The 22,554-nt window shown below is 54.8% G+C and overlaps 1 protein-coding gene across 1 annotated transcript; it reads right to left on the bottom strand.

Moving 5' to 3' along the window:
* Positions 1–2,327: 2,327 nt before the first annotated feature.
* LOC125534065 (probable L-type lectin-domain containing receptor kinase S.5) lies at positions 2,328–6,508 on the bottom strand. The gene is made up of 2 exons (XM_048697366.1): positions 5,931–6,508; positions 2,328–5,505 (listed from the first exon to the last, which is right to left on the bottom strand). Exon 2 carries the CDS (start codon positions 4,588–4,590, stop codon positions 2,491–2,493), a length of 2,100 nt encoding a protein of 699 aa, XP_048553323.1. The 5' UTR covers positions 4,591–5,505; positions 5,931–6,508; the 3' UTR covers positions 2,328–2,490.
* Positions 6,509–22,554: the final 16,046 nt, after the last annotated feature.

The following is a 22,554-nucleotide window of genomic DNA, read 5'->3' as shown; positions in this document are numbered from 1 at the left end:
TGCTGTATTGAGCGAGAGTTACTTGAAACAGCAGTGATGCACCATCGTATTTGATCCCGACCAATACATCAGACCCACTTGAGAGGACGATGGACTGATTACTGAGTGGGTGTTGCTGAACAGATTTGATGCTGTTTAAGTCGAGTCCGACATGGTTGCCGTCAAGGTCATCCTGGTAGCTCTTCCTCGTGTCAAATTCCACGGCTACTAATTGGTTCGTCTTGGCGCCGTCTGTCTGATTGTTGCACACGCCCAGCCACTGGCCACTGCTGTTGCTGGGCAACGACGGATTATTGGTGAGCATAAAGGCCATACCTTCTCCAGTCCCGTTCTGTGGGAGGATGTTGAGCATGAAATCTGTCCTGAAGGAGGTGAGCGCCGTGCGCTTGCTGTTCCACAGCTTGAGGGTCTCCTTGGCATACACCACTCTCCCCGACCGGTGGGTCATGTTGCCGGCGTTCGGCGTGATCTGCAGGGAGTTGTTGGAGATTGCTGAGCCAGGGCTGAAGCTGAAATCATCCCTGTTGCTTGCATTGAAGTTGGGGTATGTGAACTGCAAGCAGCTGCAGGTTCTGCCTAGGATGACAACAGCTGCACAAGCTATGCAGAAGAAGCTCGACAGGCTGCTGGTATTGGGCTTTGTCATGGCTAAATGGTTCCTGTAGCTTCCTGCAACCTTCTCAGAGAAGAGGAAGATACCAGTTCATATGATCCGCGTACTTCGCTTTTCAATATGGACGAGGCCGGGGAGCAGTTGACAAATACTTGGAAGAGACATGGTCAATGGGACTTGTCAGGTACATCGGCCAATACTATCTATGCAGCTGCAGAAAAGTTGCCAATTGTTAAATTAATAATCTGTGCAAAATGTTCAGCAATATGCTACTCACCAGTAATATATTTGACTAGGTGATCATCCCCTTTTCTTCTCTAGAGACAGATTAAAAGAAGGGTGTCAGCTGGGAGGAACAACGAGGCTGTTGAACAAGTAGAACAGTGACATTAATAACATAAGAAAAACACTAAGATGGTACAGGAAACTGATCCCTGAGGAACTTGGATAGAAATTTCTTCCATCTAACAATTATTTATTGAAGATACCTCATGAATGTAGAACTAGTCTTTGCGGCTGTTACAACTTATAAGTGGTACCAGATTAAAAGAGTGTTGTCTGTGTGGAACAGCGAGGCTGTTGAACAAGTAAAACAGTCACATTAACATAAAAAACACTGAGGGTACAAGAAATAAATTGGTGCCAACTTGATAGTGCCAGCCCTGAACAACCTGGGCCGAAATTTCTTTCATCTAATAATTATCTATTGAAGATGCCTAGTCAATGTAGAACTTGTCTATGGAGCTGTTACAATCAAAGAACAAAGGCATTGTCAATTCAAATATTTGCAAGTTATCCCCAGAAAAGGGAAAGTTTCTCTATGATTACAATTTCTTGGAGTAATCTAGTTTGCTTAAATGCTATCTCTAGTGTGCGTATTTTGAATTATCCTCATATAATGTCTTGATCTAGCGCTTAACATGGAAGATCACATTGGACCAGAGTTTTTCATGCTAAGCTATACAACATGAGGCCAAATTAAGTCTCCCTTCTCCGTTCTCCATCTGTAAAATCAAAAGTGGAACGGATTGAAGTGCATTGTAATTCCTGTAGAAAATTTGAAGTGACTAGAAATAAGAAGTTAAGAGTACTATTGGTCAGACCAAGCCATATGTATCCTAAATGGAAGAAGCACGGATAGAAAATGGAATCAACGAAAGTCAAATAATTTTTCTCACCTGTCCACCGTCTTACTGCCGGGAATTTGTGATCTTAAAGAGCTCGCTTCTCACCGTAAAACCAAGCTGACAAACCTGCCTGAACGTCGCTTTTCTATGAGTCAGTGATCTGCTGTTATTTACCTCGGCCGCCATTGTAGTACCTTTCTTCATATGTTTATGACTTACTGTAGCTTTGTGGGACTCCAAGGAGTTGGATCTGATTAGGTCACTTAGACTAATAGGTGGAGAATTAAAACTTGAGGAATTGATGTTATGGGTTTAACAAACTACAAGTTTTACTTGCATTAAAGTAAGTATTGTAACTCCTTAATCACCGTAAAAGATTTCTTTTGGGCCCAATTATGACCACTTGCTATACCGCCCACATGACTTTCGAAGAAGTCAAATCAATTTCATTTTGTATATCCTCTAGCAGAACTTTCAGCCCTTGCAATTCTCCCCTTCTTTTTGAACACATAACAGACAAAAGCAAAAATGTGGAATCCTTGTAAAAACTACATTCAATCTGATTGCACTAATGGTACCAACTAACATTGAAGAAGCGTTTTTTCGATTGATATTTTCCTTACCAAAAAGAAAATGGTGACAGAGTTGGTATGGGCCTTGGTATCCTTTTGCCGGGATCATGTGGAGGTCATCGTGCTAGGTATCTTCTCTGAACAGCTTCTTGAAAACTATATCCACGATGCTCACCTGTCACCTCGCCGTGAGGGAAGTGGAGGTCATGGAGCAGAAACTGTTCTGCTGCCTAGCCCCTCCGGTGAACAGCAACCCGACGTCCGGCAGCTCAATTTCCCGCTGATTGCCTCCCGGAGGCCAAACAAAAGCAGGCTTATTAACCGGCGGCTCCGGCACCGGGGCACCATCGATCAACACCTGCACCACCGTTCTTATGGACGGCCTCTCCCTCGGGTTCGGGTGGCAGCACGCCAACGCTAGCCTCACCGCACAGTCCACCTGCGTCTGCTCGAACTCGCCGTCGAGCAACCGGTCGGCAGCATGCAAGGCCTTCCCCTCGCCGTATAGACTCCAAGTCCAGTCCACGATGTGCATCGTCAAGGGGTGCCCGTCGCTCGAGTAATCCTCCATGCCACGGTGGTCGCTGTCGTGCATGTACTCGTACTTCACGGCGCTGCTGGGGCTCCTCCCGCTGACCACCTCCATGATGAAGACACCGAACGCGTACACATCCGTGTCGAGGCTGGCACGGCCGGTGAAGAAGCACTCGTAGGCCATGTAGCCGCGAGTGCCGGCCACCGCCTGCGTGGAGTGGTGTGTGATCCCGTCGTACTGGATGACGCGGGCAAGCCCGAAGTCGCCCACCCGCGCGTTGTAGTCCTCGTCGAGCATCACATTGCTGGGCTTGACGTCCCTGTGCAGGACCCTCTTGCTGCTCCCGTGGTGCAGGTAGTCCAGCGCCGATGCCACCCCACAGATGATCTTGTACCGCCGATCCCATGTGAGCTCAAGAGCGCTAATCTCCGACGACGAGTTGCTCTCTCTGGCACTGGCATACAAGAGCTTGTCCAGGCTGCCCATGGGAAAGTACTCGTACACCAGGAGCAGCTCGGATCCCTCGTGGCACCAGCCGATCAACTTGACGAGGTTGCGGTGGGACAGCTTGCTGATCGTGTTCACCTCCGCGACGAACTCCTGCTCTCCTCGGTTGGAATCGGCGTTGCCCATTGACACCCGCTTCACGGCCACCTCCAAGTTCATCCTATTGATGTGGCCGAGGTAAACGGTGCCAGAGCCGCCTCTGCCGAGCTTACGTGTAGGACTGAAGTTGGCAGTCGCACGCCTCAGCTCCCTGAGCTTAAATTTGACCGGACCATGTGCGTCGATCATCTTCTCCAGGTTGCGGTTGGCGAGCCTTCTCTGACGTGTCAACCTTCTCCACATGAAGAACACACCAACCAAACAGGTAGAAAATATAACCAAAGCAGCAATAGCCAAGAACACCTTTATTCCAACTCTTATTCCGACTGTGGCATCATTTTCTACTGTGGTGAAGTTCCAGGACTTTATCTGATTCAGTTGGGTGAAATCGCCCGTGGAACCTGCAAACACCAGATATATGTCGTCTGCCAGATAGTGTGATAGATTAACAATCAAACTTCCGCTGGATTTAAGCTGCCCTCCTATTGTGCTGTGCTGGACTAGATCTACTCCAAACAATCCTGTTGTACCATTGTATGCCATACTGACCCATACATCAGATCCACTTGCGAGGATGATGGACTGATTACTGAGCGGGTATTGCCGAAAAGATTTGATGCTGTTGAAGTCGAAGCCAAAATGGTTGCCGTCAAATTCATCCGCATAGCTCTGCCTGGTGTCGAATTCGACGGCAACTACTCGGTTTGTCTTGGCGCCATCTCTCTGGCTGTTGCATATGCCCAGCCACTGGCCGCTGCTGTCGCTGGGCAAGGATGGATTGTTTGTGAGCATGAAGGCCATACCTTCTCCGGCAGTCCCGTTCTGCGGGAGGATGTTGAGCACGAACTCTGTCCTGAACGACGTGAGCGCTGTACGCTTGCTATTCCACAGCTTGAGGGTTTCCCTTGCGTAGACCACTCTTCCCGACCGGTGGCTCATGTTTCCGGCGTTCGGCGTGATTTGCAGGGAATTGTTTGAGATTGCTGAGCCTGGGCTGAAGCTGAAATCATCCCTGTTGCCTGGGTTGAAACTGGGGAAAGTGAAGTGCAAGCAACTGCAGGTTCTGCCTAGGATGACAATAGCTGCAGACACCATACAGGAAAAACTCAACATGCTGTTGGTGTTAGGTATTGTCATGGCTAAATGGTTCCTATAGCTTCCTGCAACCTTGTCAAGAAAGAGGAAGATGCCAGTTCATATCATCCGCATACTTTGCTTTTCAATGCAGAGGAGGGGAGGAACTGACAACTACTTGGACACAAAGTCAATGGGACTCGTCAGATACCGCCAGCAGTGATATTTCTGCAGCTGTAGAAAAGTTTTTGATTGTTAAATTAATAATCTGTGCAGGCAAAATGTTTGGAGAAATTTTACTTACGTGTAATATATTTGACTACGCGGTCATCTTCCTTTTTTTTACTAGAGACAGAACAAAAGATGGGTGTCCGGGAAGAATAACGAGGCTCTTGGACAAGTAGAACAATGACATTAACATAAAAAAAACACTGTGGGTACAAGCAACTGATTAGTGACAACTTTGATAGTGCCAGCCCTGAAGAGTTTGGATAGAAATTTCTTTTCATCTAGCGATTCTTCATTGAAGATGCCTCATCGATGTAGAACTTGTCTTTGGAACTGTTACAACTACAAGCATACCAGGTTAAAAGAGGAGTGTCTGTGAGGAACAACAAGGCTGTTGAACAAGTAGAATAGTGATTAGTGACAACTTGATAATGCCAGCCCTGAAGAACTTGGATAGAATCTAACAATTCTTTATTGAAGATGCTTCATCAATGTAGAACTTGTCTTCAGAGTTGTTGCAACTTACAAGTGTACCACAGGCAAAATTTGAAGTGACTGCAAATAAGAAGTTTCCAAAATGATTTGCACATCCATCGCTTTAGGGTCAAGGCAGCTTTTGTTCAACATCTCCTTGACTGGTTACAATCTCTGTTCCTGTAAATTTTTTTCTTTACTTTCTTTACCCAACTCCGGTATGTACAGTCTGTAAGTTCCCCTTAATTTTGTAGGATATACACCGGCGGGCTTCCCCTATGGTATTGCATTCAAAAAAGAAAAGTTTCAGTATGATTGCTCACACCAAGCCTGTACTTATTGTGGCTTTGTGGGATCACAAGGAGTTTGATCTGATTAGATCGCTTAAACTTGCAAGTCAAGGATTAGAATTGACTTGAGAAATTGATGTTCTAGGTCTAATAAACTACTGTAGTTGTATTTCCCTTAAGCCCAACTATGGACACCTGTTATACCAACCACATGACTTTCAAACAAGTCATATCTATTCTGTGTACCCTCTAGCAGAACATTCAGCCCTCGCAATTTTCCACTTAGTTTTGAACAAATAACAGGCAAAAAATGCGGCATCTGTATAAAAACTGTATTCAATCCAATTGCACTTATCGTACAAAATCACAAATTAACACTGAAGCTGGCCTATTAACTCATGCTTTGCTTACCAGAAAATAATGGTGATAGGGTTGACATGGCCCTTTGAGCATGGACCTTCTGTGGAGCTCCTTGATAATTCATAGAATGCATCGCGATAGATATCCTTTTGCCAGGATCATGTGGAAGAAGCTCAGCATCACAGGCCATTTTCTTACTGCCATTTTCCTTGTGTTTCACTTTGCAGTTGGGGTCGAGGCCGAGGTGGTGCATTCTCAGATGGAATTGAAGTCGAAGCAACAGCCAAAGCCAACTGATTTTCACTTCCTCTTGTCTCCCCTTCAGCGGATCTTTGTGGATTTGCTTCCCATCTTGGTTCCCCGAAACTGGAAGGATGTCTCGGTTCCTCTTCATTTCAAATTGCTTCACATTTTCCTCGCTTTTTTTTTTTTCTCTACATTTGCAAAGACATTGGCCGGAAAAAGAAACAATCAGTTTATAGTTCTCCAGTCTTCAATCAAGAATTTCGGTATGAGAAATAAGGAAGAAGGAGAAGTACTTCCCTCTGTCCTCCGTCCCGGCCGCCAGCCGCCTGAGCTCGAGCAAGAGTGAGAGGAGAGACCCTTGGTGCGGCTGAGAGGGGTTAGGTTTCTTAGATTCGCTTCTCCGATTGAGGTGGGCTGTGGCCTATGCGCATTAGGCAGGCTATGCAAATGAGCCCACAAGGGTCAGATATGATGTTTTTTGTTTTTGTAAATCGGAGACAAATTACCTCGATTTATCAAATTCTACTAAAAACTCTCAATTTATCAAATAAATGGTAAGTAACAAAAATCGGTTTCTTCACAGGAGGGAGAGGCGATCAACAACCCTAAACGCAGGCAAGAAGTCACGCCCTAGTCAGTCGATTCCCCTCGTCTCCAATAGCCGCGCCCTCATAGCATTTCGGCAATCGAGACTCATGAGAGTAATTGTTGAAAACATTATTAAAACTTCAATTAATTTTTAATTATGATTAAATCATGATGACAATTTTTTAAAGGGAGGGAGGAGGGGTCACAATGACAGTGTTAGGCTGGTCATAGTGGGGAGTAACTTATACTAGTGTCATACATATGACACTAGACTAAGTTACTACCTTCATAATGCAAAGTAACATAATAGTAGTGTCATAGATTGCTTCATTTATTAGCTCATAGACTCATTTTGCCTCAAAAAACGCTATGTTACAGTAACATATTATGTTATCACAAACACTCATTTCTTTATTAAATACTTGCCACATAAGCAAAATTGTTTGGGGATGTGTTAAGTTACTACCTAAGTTACCACAACTATGACTAGCCTTAACTAATCTCATATTGTAAGTTAATCATGCGAGTGCGTACAAACATGTATATCAATTAACATAACAAAGTACTGCAAGCGCATGGATCATAAAAATGGGATGAACAAATCATACCCTTCGGAAAGGTAAGTGACGACAAAAGAAGCATCCAGAGCCTTCTTCGTGGCATCACTCTTGTCATCCATGGTGCGCGATTGGCAACCCTAAACACAGGCAAGAAGTCGCGTCCTAGTCAGCCAATTTCCCTCTTCTCCAATAGCAGCCCTCATCTCCTATAATCATTTCGGTAAGCGAGGCGACTCATCAGAGTAATTGCTGGAAATATTATTATTTTTAATTAATTTAATTATGATACAAAATCATGATGACCGTGTTTTTTTGGGGATTGGGGGGGGGGGGTCATGATGACAGTGTTAACAATATTAATCTCATGTTTGTAGGTTAATCATGCGAGTGTGTACGAACATGCATATCGATTAACATAACAAGTACTGCAAGCACATGGTCATAAAAATGGAATGAACAAATCATACCCTTCGGAAAGGTCAGTGGTACGGTGACGACAAAAGAAGCATTTGAAGCCTTCTTTGTGGCATCACTCTTGTCGCCCATGACACGGTTGGGAAAGTTGAAGTCATGGATGTAGACGGATGGAAGTGAACAATCGTTAGGACGTTCCCCAAAAAACGTATATCCCTTCTCCCAGTGTAGGGTCTCAAAGAGCGCGGCTCCGGCTTGCTCTCCTTTATGGTCATGCACACGCGTGCTCGTCGACATGGAGTAGCCGAATGTCGGAGTAAATGACCACGGGTAGCCTAGCCGGCTTCCCCTGGTTCTTCAGAAAAATTATAGGCCAATTGAGCCTCCAAGCGTCCAAGACGTGGGGCCGCCTTCCCCCAGCTGGCTACCTCTCAGGCCGGCGGCGTAAAGGCGGCCATGCCCTAAAAATCCTTGAGAAACAAAACCACGAGAAGGCCGACTCCAAGAAGCCGGCCATGAGAAGGCCGACTCCAAGGAGCCGGCCCCTCAGCAGGCGGCCAAGATCGTGCCCACGGAGTTTGTGCCCACCTAACGGCGACGAGATGGGGCATGGCTACAGTGAAGCCTGCCACCCCCGAATCCCGGGACGCGCACGGCCACAGTACGTCGTACAGGGCGGCCATCACCCGTTCGGCGCGGCACTGTTGCCATGTTGATCACGACATCACCCACGGCGAGCAGTCAGTACGACCCGTGGGTGGCGGGCCCCCTCAGTCAGGGAGACACCCAAATGCGGCCGGGCCTCCCGCAGTCGGCCTGGGATATGGCCGGCTCCCAATAGCCGGCCAGCTCTCTCTCTCGAAGGAGATGCCTCATTAAGGAGATAAGACGAGGTAAGGCTACAGTGATAAGCCGCCCAGCGGCGGCACTGTAGCCATGCCTACCACGACGAAGCCCTCGTCACTAGGGGCAAGGCAATAGTAACCAGCCTCTGACAAGACTCCTGAGCGGTGGGACCGACCTGTCGACCAGAAGGCCGGCAGCCGGCGGGGTCCACCAGTCGGTGGGCCCCATCGGTCGGCGGAGAAGCCGGCGAGCATAGACACAAACGGTTGGGGCCCACGCCTAGCCGGATTACCGTTGTACCCCTGGGGGATAGGCCTATATAAACCCCCTAGGGCGCCCATGTAGAGGGATCCCCCTTTCGATAGTTCCAGACACCTCATCAAGAGAAGCGGGCTAGCCTTGCCCTTCCTCATCCTTTCACCAAACAGCTCAAGGAGCCTCTTGTAGCTACTTGTCAATCTAGTGACCATGCGGAGACCCCGTGGAGCAGCAGTAGGGGTGTTATCTCCACGAAGAGCCTTGAAGCTGGGTAAGATCCGCCGGCGTGCATGTCCTCGCCTTATCCCGTTTCCAGGCACCGGCGATGTTTTATTGGCTCCCACAATGATAAGCCACCCGTTGGCATATGTCGCACCAACCACCCGACATTTGGCGCCCACCGTGGGGCCAGGTGCACCGTCGTCCGGAGACCTGCTCTGGACGGGAACCCTCTTCCTCCCCAGCGTGCATAGCCAGCCCGGCTCGCCCGATGGCGCTTGCCCCGATGTGCTGCAAGGCGTCGCTGACGCATGCGCGGCGAGCTGCCTCGCCGATCTTCTTGGCGAGGCTCGCATCTCCGATGAGCCCACATCCGACGCGGGCACAGGCTGCCCCGAAAGCCACCTCGTCAGCCTCCTCGACCAACTCCACGTCTCCGGCGAGCTTACCACGGACTTGGAGTCGGTTGGCTCCACCGACCCGATGCTTGTTGATTCTGACACGCATCGCTTGACGCCTTCCCCTCCAACGTGGTAATCATCAACGACCCTCTTCCTCGAGCCGACAGCAGCGGCAGCGCCATCACCGAGGTACTGGTTATCAGCAACGGCGCCGCCTCTGGCGAAAATGCCCACGACGCCCTACAGGTGGCGCTGCATGACTTGTCTGCCCCCATCCCGGTTGACGCCGACGCCCACACACTAGAGGCGTCGCCTCACCCTCATTGCGGAGGGCCAGAAGCTAGCCTCCATGAGACGCCTCATCGAGGCTCACCAGCGCGAAGTCGACCGAGCCGCCTTCGGCATGCCGCCTCCCGACGGGCTGAGCCGCGTTGGTATCATCAAGAAACGCGGTGCGGCTATTGCCGGCGCACTGGGAGCAGATCGCCCAGTCTATGCCACGCCTCTCGAGAACCTACGCGCCGCCCAGGCGACCGTAGACGAGCTGGACAGACTGAGGGCCGACGAGCTCCCCTACATGACCAGACGCATCCAGCAGCTTATCGACGCTGCCACAGAGAGGCATGAAGCCGGTGTCCGCGCCAAAAGTCCTCCCCCGTGCCGAGAGCACGGTGCGACGTCCCGAACGCCGACAATGGGCAACACCCGTGCAAGGAAAGAAAAGGAGCCGGCTGCCAGCCGCAGCCGGACTCGAATCTCCATCGAGCGTGACACAGAAGGCCGTCCTCGAGCTGTGGAATGGCGGGGCGATCCGCCTCCTCCTCCGCCTCGTGGGGAGAGATATCCTACTCCGCCGCCTGTCACGCATCCAACTCTCAGCGGCCGACTGGGCTGCCGTGAAGGAGTCGGCGAGAATGACGCCCGCCACCGGATCGACCGCCTAGCGCGATCCCTAGCTCTGGAAGAAGAAGATGATGTCGGCCCGCCCTGCTTTGGCCCCCGCATCCGCGACGAACCCTTCCCTAAGGGGTTCTCGCTCCCAAGAGACACGCCCAAGTACAACGGCTCCGTGAAACCGGAAGACTGGTTGATCGACTACTCCACTGCGGTTAGCATCGCGAACGGCAACAGGCGCGTCACCGTGAAGTATGTTCCCCTCATGCTCCAAGGCACGGCGCGTACTTGGCTCAACAGCCTCAAGCCTTACAGCGTCAACAGCTGGCTGGACTTCACAGAAGCCTTCATCCGCAACTTCAGCAGCACCTACAAGCGGGCTACTAAGCCCCGACAGCTCTCCTTGTGTGTGCAAGGGCCCAGTGAATCAACTCGCGACTACCTCACGCGTTGGGCTGAGCTCCGCAACTCCTGTGAAGGGGTGCACGAGGTTCAAGCTATAGAGTACTTCACCGCCGGGTGCCGAGAAGGCACCCTCCTCAAGCACCGACTCCTCTGCGACGAGCCGACTACCCTCGACGAGCTGCTGGTCATAGCTGATAAATACGCCACGGCCGATTTCTTGATGAAGACCGAGCTCCGAGTAGACGCCTCTGGGAAGGTGCTTGCTCCGAGTCCCAAGACGCCGGCCGGAGACTCCAGCCGACGCCCGCACCATAACGACCACAAGCGCAAGGCCCCATGCCACCGTCCACCAGTCGGCAGGTGGCCACAGTCGAAGACGAACAACCCGAAGGGCGGCCCACGCCCAAGAAGCAGAGGGATAGCAGGCCGGCTTGGCAGCCGGCTTTCTCCTACGAGCAAGCACTTGATGCCCCCTGCAAGTTTCACAACGGCGCGAAGCCTTCAAACCACACAACCCGAAAATGCCACTGGCTCACGCGGATCTCCAAGGGCGAGGGGATAGCACCGCCTCCGCCTGCTGGTCAGCCGCCTCCGGCCCCTCCGCAGCCGGCGGCTCGACCGGCAGTCGGGGCTGTTCAAGACGAGTTCCCCGACGAGCATGCCGGCTTTCTCCTACGGGCAAGCACTCGACGCCCCTGCAAATTCCACAGTGGCGCGAAGCCTTCAAACCACACAACCCGAAAATGCCACTGGCTCACGCGGATCTCCAAGGGCGAGGGGATAGCGCCGCCTCCGGCCCCTCCGCAGCCGGCCGCTCGACCAGCAGTCAGGGCTGTTCAAGACGAGTTCCCCAATGAACATGACGCCTACATCGTCTTTACGAGCCAACCAGAAGACCGGCGCAGTCAGCGCCGACAGCACCAAAAAGTCAATGCAGTCGCCTCTTATCGGAGTAAATGACCACGAGTAGCCTAGCCGGCATCCCCTGGTTCTTCAAGAAAAATTATAGGCTGATTGAGCCTCCAAGCGTCCAAGACGTGGGGCCGCCTTCCCCCAGCTGGCTACCTCTCAGGCCGGCTGCGCAAGGGCGGCCCTGCCCTAAAATCCTTGAGAAACAAAACCACGAGAAGGCCGACTCCAAGAAGCCGGCCACGAGAAGGCCGACTCCAAGGAGCCGACCCCTCAGCAGGCGGCCAAGATCATGCCCTCAGAGTCTGCGCCCACCTAACGGCGACGAGATGGGGCGTGGCTACAGTGAAGCCTGCCACCCCCGAATCCTGGAGCACGCACGGCTACAGTACATCGTACAGGGCGGCCATCACCCGTCCGGCACACTGTTGCCATGTTAATCATGACGTGACCCATGGCGAGCAGTTAGTACGACCCGTGGGTGGCGGGTCCCCTCGGTCAGGGAGACACCCAAAGGCGGCCGGGCCTCCTGCAGTCGGCCTGGGGTATGGCCGGCTCCCAATAGCCGGCCAGCTCTCTCCCTCGAAGGAGGTGCCTCATTAAGGAGATAAGACGAGGCAAGGCTATAGTGATAAGCCGCCCAGCGGCGGCACTGTAGCCATGCCTACCACGACGAAGCCCTCGTCACTAGGGGCAAGGCAATAGTAACCAGCCCCCGACAAGACTCCCGAGTGGTGGGACCGACCTGTCGACCAGAAGGCCGGCGGCGGGCGGGGTCCACCAGTCGGTGGGCCCCATCGGTCGGCGGAGAAGCCGGCAAGCATAGACACAGACGGCTGGGGCCCATGCCCAGCCGGATTACCGTTGTACCCCTGGGGGGTAGGCCTATATAAACCCCCAGGGCGCCCATGAAGAGGGATCCCCCTTTCGATAGTTCCAGACACCTCATCAAGAGAAGCGGGCTAGCCTTGCCCTTCCTCACCCTTTCACCAAACAGCTCAAGGAGCCTCTTGTAGCTACTTGTCAATCTAGTGACCATGCGGAGACCCCGCAGAGCAGCAGTAGGGGTGTTATCTCCACCGAGAGCCCTGAAGTTGGGTAAGATCCGCCGGCGTGCATGTCTTCGCCTTATCCCGTTTCCAGGCACCAATGGCGTTTTATTGGCTCCCACAATGATAAGCCACCCATTGGCATATTTCGCACCAATCACCCGACATTTGGCGCCCACCGTGGGGCCAGGTGCACCGTCGTCCGGAGACCTGCTTTGGACGGGAACCCTCTTCCTCCCCAGCGTGCGTAGCCAGCCCGGCTCGCCCGATGGCGCTTGCCCCGATGCGCTGCAAGGCGTCGCTGACGCATGCGCGGTGAGCTGCCTCGCCGATCTTCTTGGCGAGGCTCGCATCTCTGACGAGCCCGCATCCGACGCGGGCACAGGCTGCCCCGAAAGCCACCACGTCAGCCTCCTCGACCAACTCCATGTCTCCGGCGAGCTTGCCGCGGACTTGGAGTCGGTTGGCTCCACCGTCCCGATGCTTGTCGATTCTGACACGGCATCGCTTGACGCCTTCCTCTAAACCGTGGTAATCATCAATGACCCTCTTCCTTGAGCCGACAGCAGCGGCAGCGCCACCATCGAGGTACTGGTCATCAGCCACAGCGCCGCCTCTGGCGAAAACGTCCACGACGCCCTCCAGGCGGCGCTGCACGACTTGTCCGCCCCCATCTCGGCTGGCGCCGATGCCCAGACACCGGAGGCGCGCCGCCTCGCCCTCGTTGCGGAGGGACAGAAGCTAGCCTCCATGAGACGCCTCACCGAGGCTCACCAACACGAAGTCGACCGCGCCGCCTTCGGCACGCCGCCTGCCGACGGGCTGAGCCGCGTCGGTATCATCAAGAAACACGGTGCAGCTATCGCTGGCACGCTGGGAGCAGATCGCCCAGTCTATGCCACGCCTCTCGAGAACCTACGCGCCGCCCAGGCGGTCGTAGACGAGCTGGACGGACTAAGGGCCGACGAGCTCCCCTACATGACCAGACGCATCCAACAGCTTATCGACGCGGCCACAGAGTGGCATGAAGTCGCTGTCCGCGCCGAAAGTCCTCCCCACGCCGAGAGCACGGCGCGACGTCCCGAACGCCGACGGCGGGCAAGACCCGCGCAAGGAAAGAAAAGGAGCCGGCTGCCAGCCGCAGCCGGACTCGAATCTCCATCGAGCGTGACGCAGAAGGCCGCCCTCGAGCTGTGGAATGGTGGGGCAATCCGCCTCCTCCTCTGCCTCGTAGGGAGAGGTATCCTACTCAGCCGCCTGTCACGCATCCGACTCTCAGCGGCCGACTGGGTCGCTGCGAAGGAGTCGGCGAGAATGACGCCCGCCACCGGATCGACCGCCTAGCGCGATCCCTGGCTCTGGAAGAAGAAGATGATGTCGGCCCGCCCTGCTTTGGCCCCCGCATCCACGACGAACCCTTCCTAAAGGGTTCTCGCTCCCAAGAGACACGCCCAAGTACAACGGCTCCGTGAAGCCGGAAGACTGGTTGATCGACTACTCCATTGCGGTTAGCATTGCGAACGTCAACAGGCGCGTTGCCGCGAAGTATGTTCCCCTCATGCTCCAAGGCACGCCGCGCACCTAGCTCAACAGCCTCAAGCCTTACAGCGTCAATAGCTGGCTGGACTTCACAGAAGCCTTCATCTGCAACTTCACCAGAACCTACAAGCGGGCTCCTAAGCCCCGACAGCTCTCCTTGTGTGTGCAAGGGCCCAGTGAATCAACTCACGACTACCTCACGCGTTGGGCCGAGCTCCGCAACTCTTGCGAAGGGGTGCACGAGGTTCAAGCTATAGAGTACTTCACCGCCGGGTGCCGAGAAGGCACCCTCCTCGATGAGCTGCTGATCATAGCTGATAAATACGCCATGGCCGATTCCTCAATGAAGACCGAGCTCCGAGTAGACGCCTCCGGGAAGGTACTCGCTCCGAGTCCCAAGACGCCGACAGGAGACTCCAGCCGACGCCGTACCAGAACGACCACAAGCGCAAGGCTCGCCCACCGCTTTCCACCAGTCGGCAGGTGGCCATAGTCGAAGACGAAGAACCAGAAGGGCGGCCCACGCCCAAGAAGCAGAGGGACAGCAGGCCGGCTTGGCAGCCGGCTTTCTCCTACGAGCAAGCACTTGATGCCCCCTGCAAGTTTCACAACGGCGCGAAGCCTTCAAACCACACAACCCGAAAAATGCCACTGGATCACGCGGATCTCCAAGGGCGAGGGGATAGCGCCGCCTCCGCCTGCTGGTCAGCCGCCTCCGGCCCCTCCGCAGCCGGTGGCTCGACCGGCAGTCGGGGCTGTTCAAGACGAGTTCCCCGACGAGCATGCCGCCTACGTCGTCTTTACGAGCCTACCAGAAGATCGGCGTAGCCGGCGCCGACAACACCAAGAAGTCAATGCGGTTTCCCCCAACAACTCCGAGTTCATGCACTGGTTAGAAAGGCCTATCAGCTGGAGCTGGACTGATCACCCAGAGGTGATGCCGTCTCCTGGCTCTTACACATTGGTTTTGGATGCCACCCTCGCAACAGAAAGGCGAGCCGCTCTTTTCTCCCACGTGCTGATAGATGGTGGGAGCAGCATCAACATCCTATACCGTGACATCATGGAGAAGCTGAGCATCAAGACAAAGGAGCTCATGCCTAGTCGGACTGTGTTCCATGGCATCGTACCCGGCCTGTCCTGCTCCCCAATCGGCAAGATCAAGATAGATGTCCTCTTCGGGGACAAGGATCATTTTCGTCGAGAGGTGGTGTGGTTTGAGGTAGTGGATCTGGAGAGCCCTTACCACGCGTTGCTTGGCCGACCTGCTCTGGCCAAGTTCATGGCTGTACCCCACTATGCCTACCTCAAGATGAAGATACCGAGTTCCAAGGGCATCATCACCATAGCCGGAGACTACAAGAAATCCTCCAAGTGTGCGGCAGCCAGCAGCCGGCTGGACGAGTCCCTCGTGATTGCTGAAGAGAAGAAGATACTGGACCGAGTCGTGGCCATGGCCGGCAAGCAGTCGGCCCTGTCCCCCAACCCCAAGGAGTGTGATGCCCAAGGTTCTTTCCAGCCGGCCAAAGAAACAAAGAAGGTACCTCTGGACCCGGAGCACCCAGAAAGGTTTGCCACCATCGGGGCAAACCTGGACAACAAATAGGAAGGCGAGCTCGCTGATTTCCTCCGTGAGAATTGGGACATCTTCGCATGGTCCCCCAAGGACATGCCGGGTGTTCCGAAGGAATTCGCCGAGCACAAGCTACATGTCCGAGAAGGTGCAAAACCAGTCAAACAGCCCCTCCGTCGACTATCAGAAGAGAAGAGAAGGATTGTAGAAGAAGAGATAGCCCGTCTTCTGGCAGCCGGCTTCATTATGGAAGTTTTCTTTTCAGAGTGGCTTGCCAACCCGGTCCTCGTGCTGAAGAAAAATAACAAGTGGCACATGTGTATAGACTACACTAGCCTCAACAAGGCCCGCCCCAAAGATCGCTTCGCCTTGCCAAGGATCGATCAAGTAATAGACTCCATAGCCGGATGCAAGCTGTTGAGCTTCTTGGATGCCTACTCAGGCTACCACCAGATAAAGTTGGACCCAGCCGACCGCTTGAAGACCACCTTCATCACACCATTCGGAGCATTCTACTACCTGACTATGACATTCGGTTTGAGAAATGCCGGTGCCACTTTTCAGCGTTGCATGCAGAAATGCCTCCTCAAGCAGCTCGGCAGAAATGCCCACGTTTATTTGGATGATATTGTGGTGAAGACGGAGAAGCGCGGCACCTTGCTGGAAGACCTCAGAGAGACATTTGAAAACTTACGCCAGTTTCAGATCAAGCTCAACCCCGAGAAATGCGTGTTCGGAGTGCCAGCCGACCAGCTTCTAGGCTTCCTGGTCTCCGAACGCAGCATCGAATGCAACCCGATGAAGATCAAGGCCATAGAGAGAATGGAGATTCCCACCAAGCTGCGAGACGTCCAGAAGTTCACCGGATGCTTGGCTTCCCTAAACCGCTTCATCAGCCGGCTCGGGGAGAAAGCTCTCCCCCTCTACCGACTCATGAAGAAGTCCACTCATTTTGAGTGGAACGACCAAGCAGACCAAGCTTTCCACGAGCTAAAGAAGATGCTGACCACGCCGCCTGTCTTGGCGGCTCTGACTGAAAAAGAGCCCATGGTCCTTTACATTGCCGGTACTAGCCGGGTGGTCAGCACAGTTATCGTGGTCCAGCGCCCAGAAGAAGGCCGAGCTCAACTGGTCCAGAGGCCGGTGTATTATCTAAGCAAAGTGTTATCCACCTCGAAGCAGAACTACCCACACTACCAGAAGATGTGCTACGGTGTGTACTTCGCTGCCAAGAAGCTCAAGCCCTATTTTCAAGAGCACCCCATCACGGTCGTATGTACTACCCCGCTCGCCGAGATCATAGGCAGCCGAGATGCTTCCGGCCGGGTGGCAAAATGGGCCATCGAGCTAGCTCCCTACATGATCTTCTACCAGCCCCGCACCACCATTAAGTCCCAAGCACTGGCCGACTTCCTCGTCGACTGGGCCGAAACCCAGTACCTGCCATCGGCCCCCGACTCCACTCATTGGCGGATGCACTTCCATGTGTCCAAGATGCACACCGGCTTGGGAGCCGGCATCATCCTCACCTCTCCCAAGGGCGACAAGCTCAAGTACACATTGCAAATTCATTTTGCCGCCTCCAACAATGTGGCCGAGTACGAGGCGCTCATACACGGGCTCCGGCTAGCCAAGGAGCTCGGCATCCGCCGGATCCTGTGCTATGGCGACTCGGATTTGGTGGTCCAGTAGTCATCTGGCGACTGGGCCGCCAAGGACGCGAACATGGCGAGCTACCGCTTCCTCGTTCAGCAAATCAGTGGATATTTTGAAGGATGCGAGTTCCTTCATGTACCACGTGCCGACAACATGCAAGTAGGTGCCCTGGCACGAGTAGGCTCCACCCGGCAAGCTACACCAGCCGGCGTTTCTCTCCACCGCCTCCTCAAGCCGTCTCCAGAATCTGATTCCATCTTCGTGCCGCCTGACCCCGAAGCAGTCGGATCTGACTTGGGGAACCAAGCAGGCGGCTCGGGGACATTGACAGGCGGCCCGGGGACTGCCATAGTCGCACCCGGCCTGGGGATTTCGGAACTTGCCCCGGGGGCTACTTCAGCCGGCCCGGGGACTGCATCGACACAACAGGCGGTGACCGACTCGAACTCATCACCACCCCGCCCACCCGCCCCGGTCACAGTAGCAGTTCTGACAATAGAAGAAGTCACAGCTCCATCATGGGCCCAACCCATCCTCAACTTCTAGGTAAACAGAGAGTTGCCAACCGACGAGATCTCGGCAAGACAAGTTCAATGCCGAGCCGGAGCATACACAATAGTCAACCGAGAGCTTGTTAGGCAGAGCATCACTGGAGTCTTCCAGCGCTGCATCGATCCAGAGAAGGGCATAGCAATCCTCAAGGACATCCACCAAGGAGAATGCGGCCACCACGCGGCCTCACGATCACTCGTCGCCAAAGCTTTCCGCCATGGATTCTTCTGGCTGACTGCTTTGGATGACGCCAAGGAGCTAGTCAAACACTGCAAAGGGTGCCAAGTTTTCAGTTCCAAGAAACACCTGCCGGCTTCTGCACTCAAGACCATCCCCCTCACCTGGCCTTTTGCCGTCTGGGGGCTGGACATGGTCGGCCCATTCAAGACGGCACGCGGCGGCATGACACACCTGCTCGTCGCCGTGGACAAATTTACCAAGTGGATTGAAGCAAAGCCGATCAAGAAGCTGAATGGGCCGACTGCCGTCACTTTCATCGCAGATATTACAACCCGGTACGGCGTGCCGCATAGCATCATCACCGACAATGGCACAAATTTTGCAAAGGGAGCACTGGCACGTTTCCGTGCAACACACGGAGTCCGGCTAGACCTAGCATCCGTTGCCCACCCGCAGTCAAACGGCTACGTCGAGTGAGCAAACGGCCTCATCCTCTCCGGCATCAAGCCCCGACTGGTCGTGCCACTGGAGCGTTCGGCCGGCTGTTGGCTCGATGAGCTGCCGGCCGTCCTCTGGAGTTTGCGCACTACCCCAAACAAGTCAACTGGCTTCACCCCTTTCTTCCCCGTATATGGTGCCGAGGCTGTCATCCCAACTGGCATCGAGTTCGACTCACCTCGGGTCACCATGTACACGGAGGCGGAGGCCAAGGAAGCACATGAAGACGGCGTCGACCTGCTGGAAGAGGGCTGGCTGTTAGCCCTCAGCTGGTCCGCCATCTATCAGCAGGGTCTGCGCCGCTACCACAACCGGAAGGTCAAGCCAAGATCCTTCCAAGAGGGCGATCTTGTGCTCCGGCTGATCCAGCGAACAGCCGGCCAGCACAAGCTCTCGGCCCCTTGGAAGGGCCCCTTCGTCATTAGCAGAGCTTTAGGCAACGACTCCTACTACCTAATCGACGCGCAGAAGCCGAAGGCACGCAAGAGAGATGATTCCGGCAAGGAGTCAAAACGACCATGGAACGCCAATCTCCTCCGAAGATTTTATAGTTAAAAAGCAGTATGTATCACGCTAACTTTTGTACTAAGTACGAGACAAAGGGTCCCCTGAGGAGCACTCAGGGACTACCCTCTTTTATCTATGAATGATGGGTATCATGCCTATGAATATGTTACTACATTTGTTTTTTCGTCCGGCACCGGGCCTGACCAATCGGCCCGGGGACTCGCCGCCTTAAGTTATATATAAAGTTCTGCCTGCAGTCAGACAAGTAGTGTGCCGGCACCCAAGCCCCCTCTTGCCAAAAGTCGCAGCTGGAAGAATCGACTGTCCGACTGGCATGAGCCAAGGGCAGGAAAGGATGCCCACATGAAAAACGGCTAAGGACCAACGAACTTATATAACGCAAGCCGGCCTCCCGCCCCGCCAACCGGCTACCAGAGCAGCCGCCTGGCCGGCTTCCCATTCACCTTGCTGCAATCTAAGAAAGCTCGAGTACTTGCCTTCCCAAAATGACCAAGTCCTTCTCCAGCCACAGACTGCAGAGCAGCTGTCTGGCTGGGAAGGTGGCGGCCAAGGAAAGGCGGCAAAGGAAAAAGCTAAAATGATGAAAAGCAAACATGAACGGAAGCCAAACACATGCATAATATGTGCACAAAAGACCTTCGAAAGGCCAGTATTTAACATAGTCTGAATACACCCCTAGTGGGTGGAACTGTGCAAATTTAAAGATTGTTCAAAAGAGTAACAAGCAGGAAAGCAAGGACGGCGGTTCAGGCCAAGGGAACGACGGGCGAGTTGGGCAGGTTGGTGGAGTCGGCAGTGCCGGCTGGAGGAGTGACTGGCTGGCGAGTCCCGGCATCGTTGCTGGAGGAACGATCAGGCTGAGGCGGGCTGGTCGCTTCACCGTCTGGCATAACGTCTTCACCATCCTCTCCCTCTTCTCCTTTGCCCTCATCATTGGAAGCAATCTCCTCCGCCGAGTCCTCACCTTCTGCCGGGTTTAGCCCGAACCACTCCTCCGGCTAAGCGACACCGGCATCATCCACCTCAGGGGCAAAGGCGCTGGTGTCGGTGTACTCGGCGATCGCCGAGGCGCGCTGGACGATAGCCGGCCGCACCGCATCCAGCTCCTCGTCAGCCTCCTGCCGCCAGGTGCTCAGCTGGTCCAAGTTCAGCCCAGGATACCAAGCTCGGACGAACTCCAGTGCCCGCCCAGCGCCGGACCGGGCTACTGACGCCTTCCAAGCCTCGAAGCAGCCGACTACGACCTCCAGCCAGTCGGCAGTCCGACTTGGGGTGTGCGGGATCACCTTGCCGGGCCAGAGGGCGGCCAGCACTTGCGCCCCGGCGCGCTGAAGACGGCGGAGCATGCGGTGGGCCGGCTGCTGGCGGGCTTGAAGCGCCAGAAGCTGCTCCTCAAGTGACCGGCTGACACCCGGTGCGACCTCGGCCCCCGCCTGCCGTCGCGCGTCGCGGTAGGCCTCGATGGCTTGGGTGGCAGCAGCAGAGTAACTGGGAAAGTAATCTGCACAAAGAAGAAAGCAGTAGCACAAAGTCAAAAGACGAACCAGATAATAAGAGGCAGGCAAAGAAACGATGAAGAAGGCGGCCCACCGTTGATTAAGTCTTCTACCCGGCTGTAGCCTTGACTCAGCGCCTGCCTCGCCTCGGCCCAGTTCGCCACCTCGGTCTCGTATTCGGCTTTAAGGGCGGCCTCGCTGTCCTGCGCCGCCTTCAGGGCTGCCTTATGGCTCTCCTTCTGGTCGGCCAGCTTCTTGGCCAGGCGGTCACGCTCCTGAGCCAGGGCGGCGCACTCGGCCTCCTTGGTGCGAAGGGCGGTCTGGGCTCCGCTTAGCTGGCTCCTCAAGTTAGCATTGGCCCCTGCAGATATGAAGAAAGAAGTCGTCAGGAAAAGATCTGACCCGACTGCTCAGCAGTCGACCCGAATCTCGGGGACTACACCCAGTGGGTGCGTTGACGCGCCCCCACTTGAGACAAAAGATGAAGCACTTACTCCGGCTCTCGGTCAGATCGGTGGTTTTCTAATTCAACTCCTGGGCCTGGGAGTTGAAGGCAGCCGCGCGGAGGTTATGATACTCCTGCAGATAACATAAGTGATACAAGTAAGAACAAGACGGCAATCAGAGTCTACCAAGAAGTTACAAGCCGCCTTCTCAGCAGCCGACTCGGAACTCGGGGACTACACCCAGTGGGTGCGCTGACGCGCCCCCACGGAAGAAATCAGGAGCAATCAACAAAGAGCAGAAGGACTCACCCGAATAGCCGCTCACGTCATGAGAAACTCCTGAGTGTACTGCTTCAGCGCGGTAGCTTGGGCCTGAAGCCGGTTCCGGACGTCCTGCGCCGCCACGTTCAGCACGGCCGTCCCACCGCCCAGCGTCCACCCAAACGAGCTATCGCTGGCCGCTTCCAGGTCCTGGGCCGACGAGCTGGTGCCCGCAGTTTTTTGCGGGTCCGACGCTGAAGTCGCCTCCCCCGCGCGCCGATGAGACGGCGATGAGACCACAAGATCCCCTCCCACAGTCGGTTCGCCTCCAGCCAGCTGTGCGGGCGGCGCATCAGGCCGACTTCCTTGGCCCTTTCCAGTCGGCGGTGTCGGTTCCGTCTCCTTCCCCTTCGCCGGCAGGCCGCGGCTGGTCTCCTTCGCCGGGGGCACTGGAATGTCGGGAGCCGCGGCGTGAAGGGGGATGATGAGCAACGGAGGCTGGTTCCGCTGGGCCTCCACCTCCTTCTCCACGGCTGCGGCCTCCGCCTGGGCCTTGGCAGCCACGTCGGCCCGCGCCTCCGCCGACTTCTCCCTCGCCTCCTGAGCCGCCTTCCGCTCCTCCGCCTCCTGCTCCTCCCGCGCTTCCCGCGCGTTTCGCTCTGTCGCCTCTAGGAGATCGACGCGGGGATCCACACGGCGGGAGCTTGAGGACCCTCCCGCGAGTCCAACTATGGAGGCGGCAGGGGCCCGTTCAAGAGAAAGTGCGGCCCTGTTTGACAAGTCAAGAAGAAGGCTTAGAAGAATATCAACCGAAGAAGAAAAAGAAAGGCGTAAGAAAAATAACACTTACGCTGAAACCGACTGCGGCTGCTTCACCACCCTTCGGAAGCGGGCCGCCTTCGCGGCCGCCTCATCCCGCTTGGTCGCCGCTGCGGCACTCTTGGGCTTCTTTGACCAACTGCCAAAGTGGGTCGACATGGCCCGGCGTTTGTGCGCGCCGCCACGAGCAGCCGGTGCGGCGGATGGGCCCGTGCCTTGATGATCGGGTGCCGGCTGATGGCACAGAACAACTTCGGCCTCATCATCATCCAGCCAATCCTCGAAGGCGACCCCGAGCCCAGTGCCGCCTGCCTCGCCGCCTTCCCCCGCGACGTCGT

The sequence above is a fragment of the Triticum urartu genome, chromosome 2 (genome assembly GCF_003073215.2).
Source record: "Triticum urartu cultivar G1812 chromosome 2, Tu2.1, whole genome shotgun sequence".
Classification (NCBI taxonomy): domain Eukaryota; kingdom Viridiplantae; phylum Streptophyta; class Magnoliopsida; order Poales; family Poaceae; genus Triticum; species Triticum urartu.
This window is presented reverse-complemented; position numbering and strand designations above follow the sequence as displayed.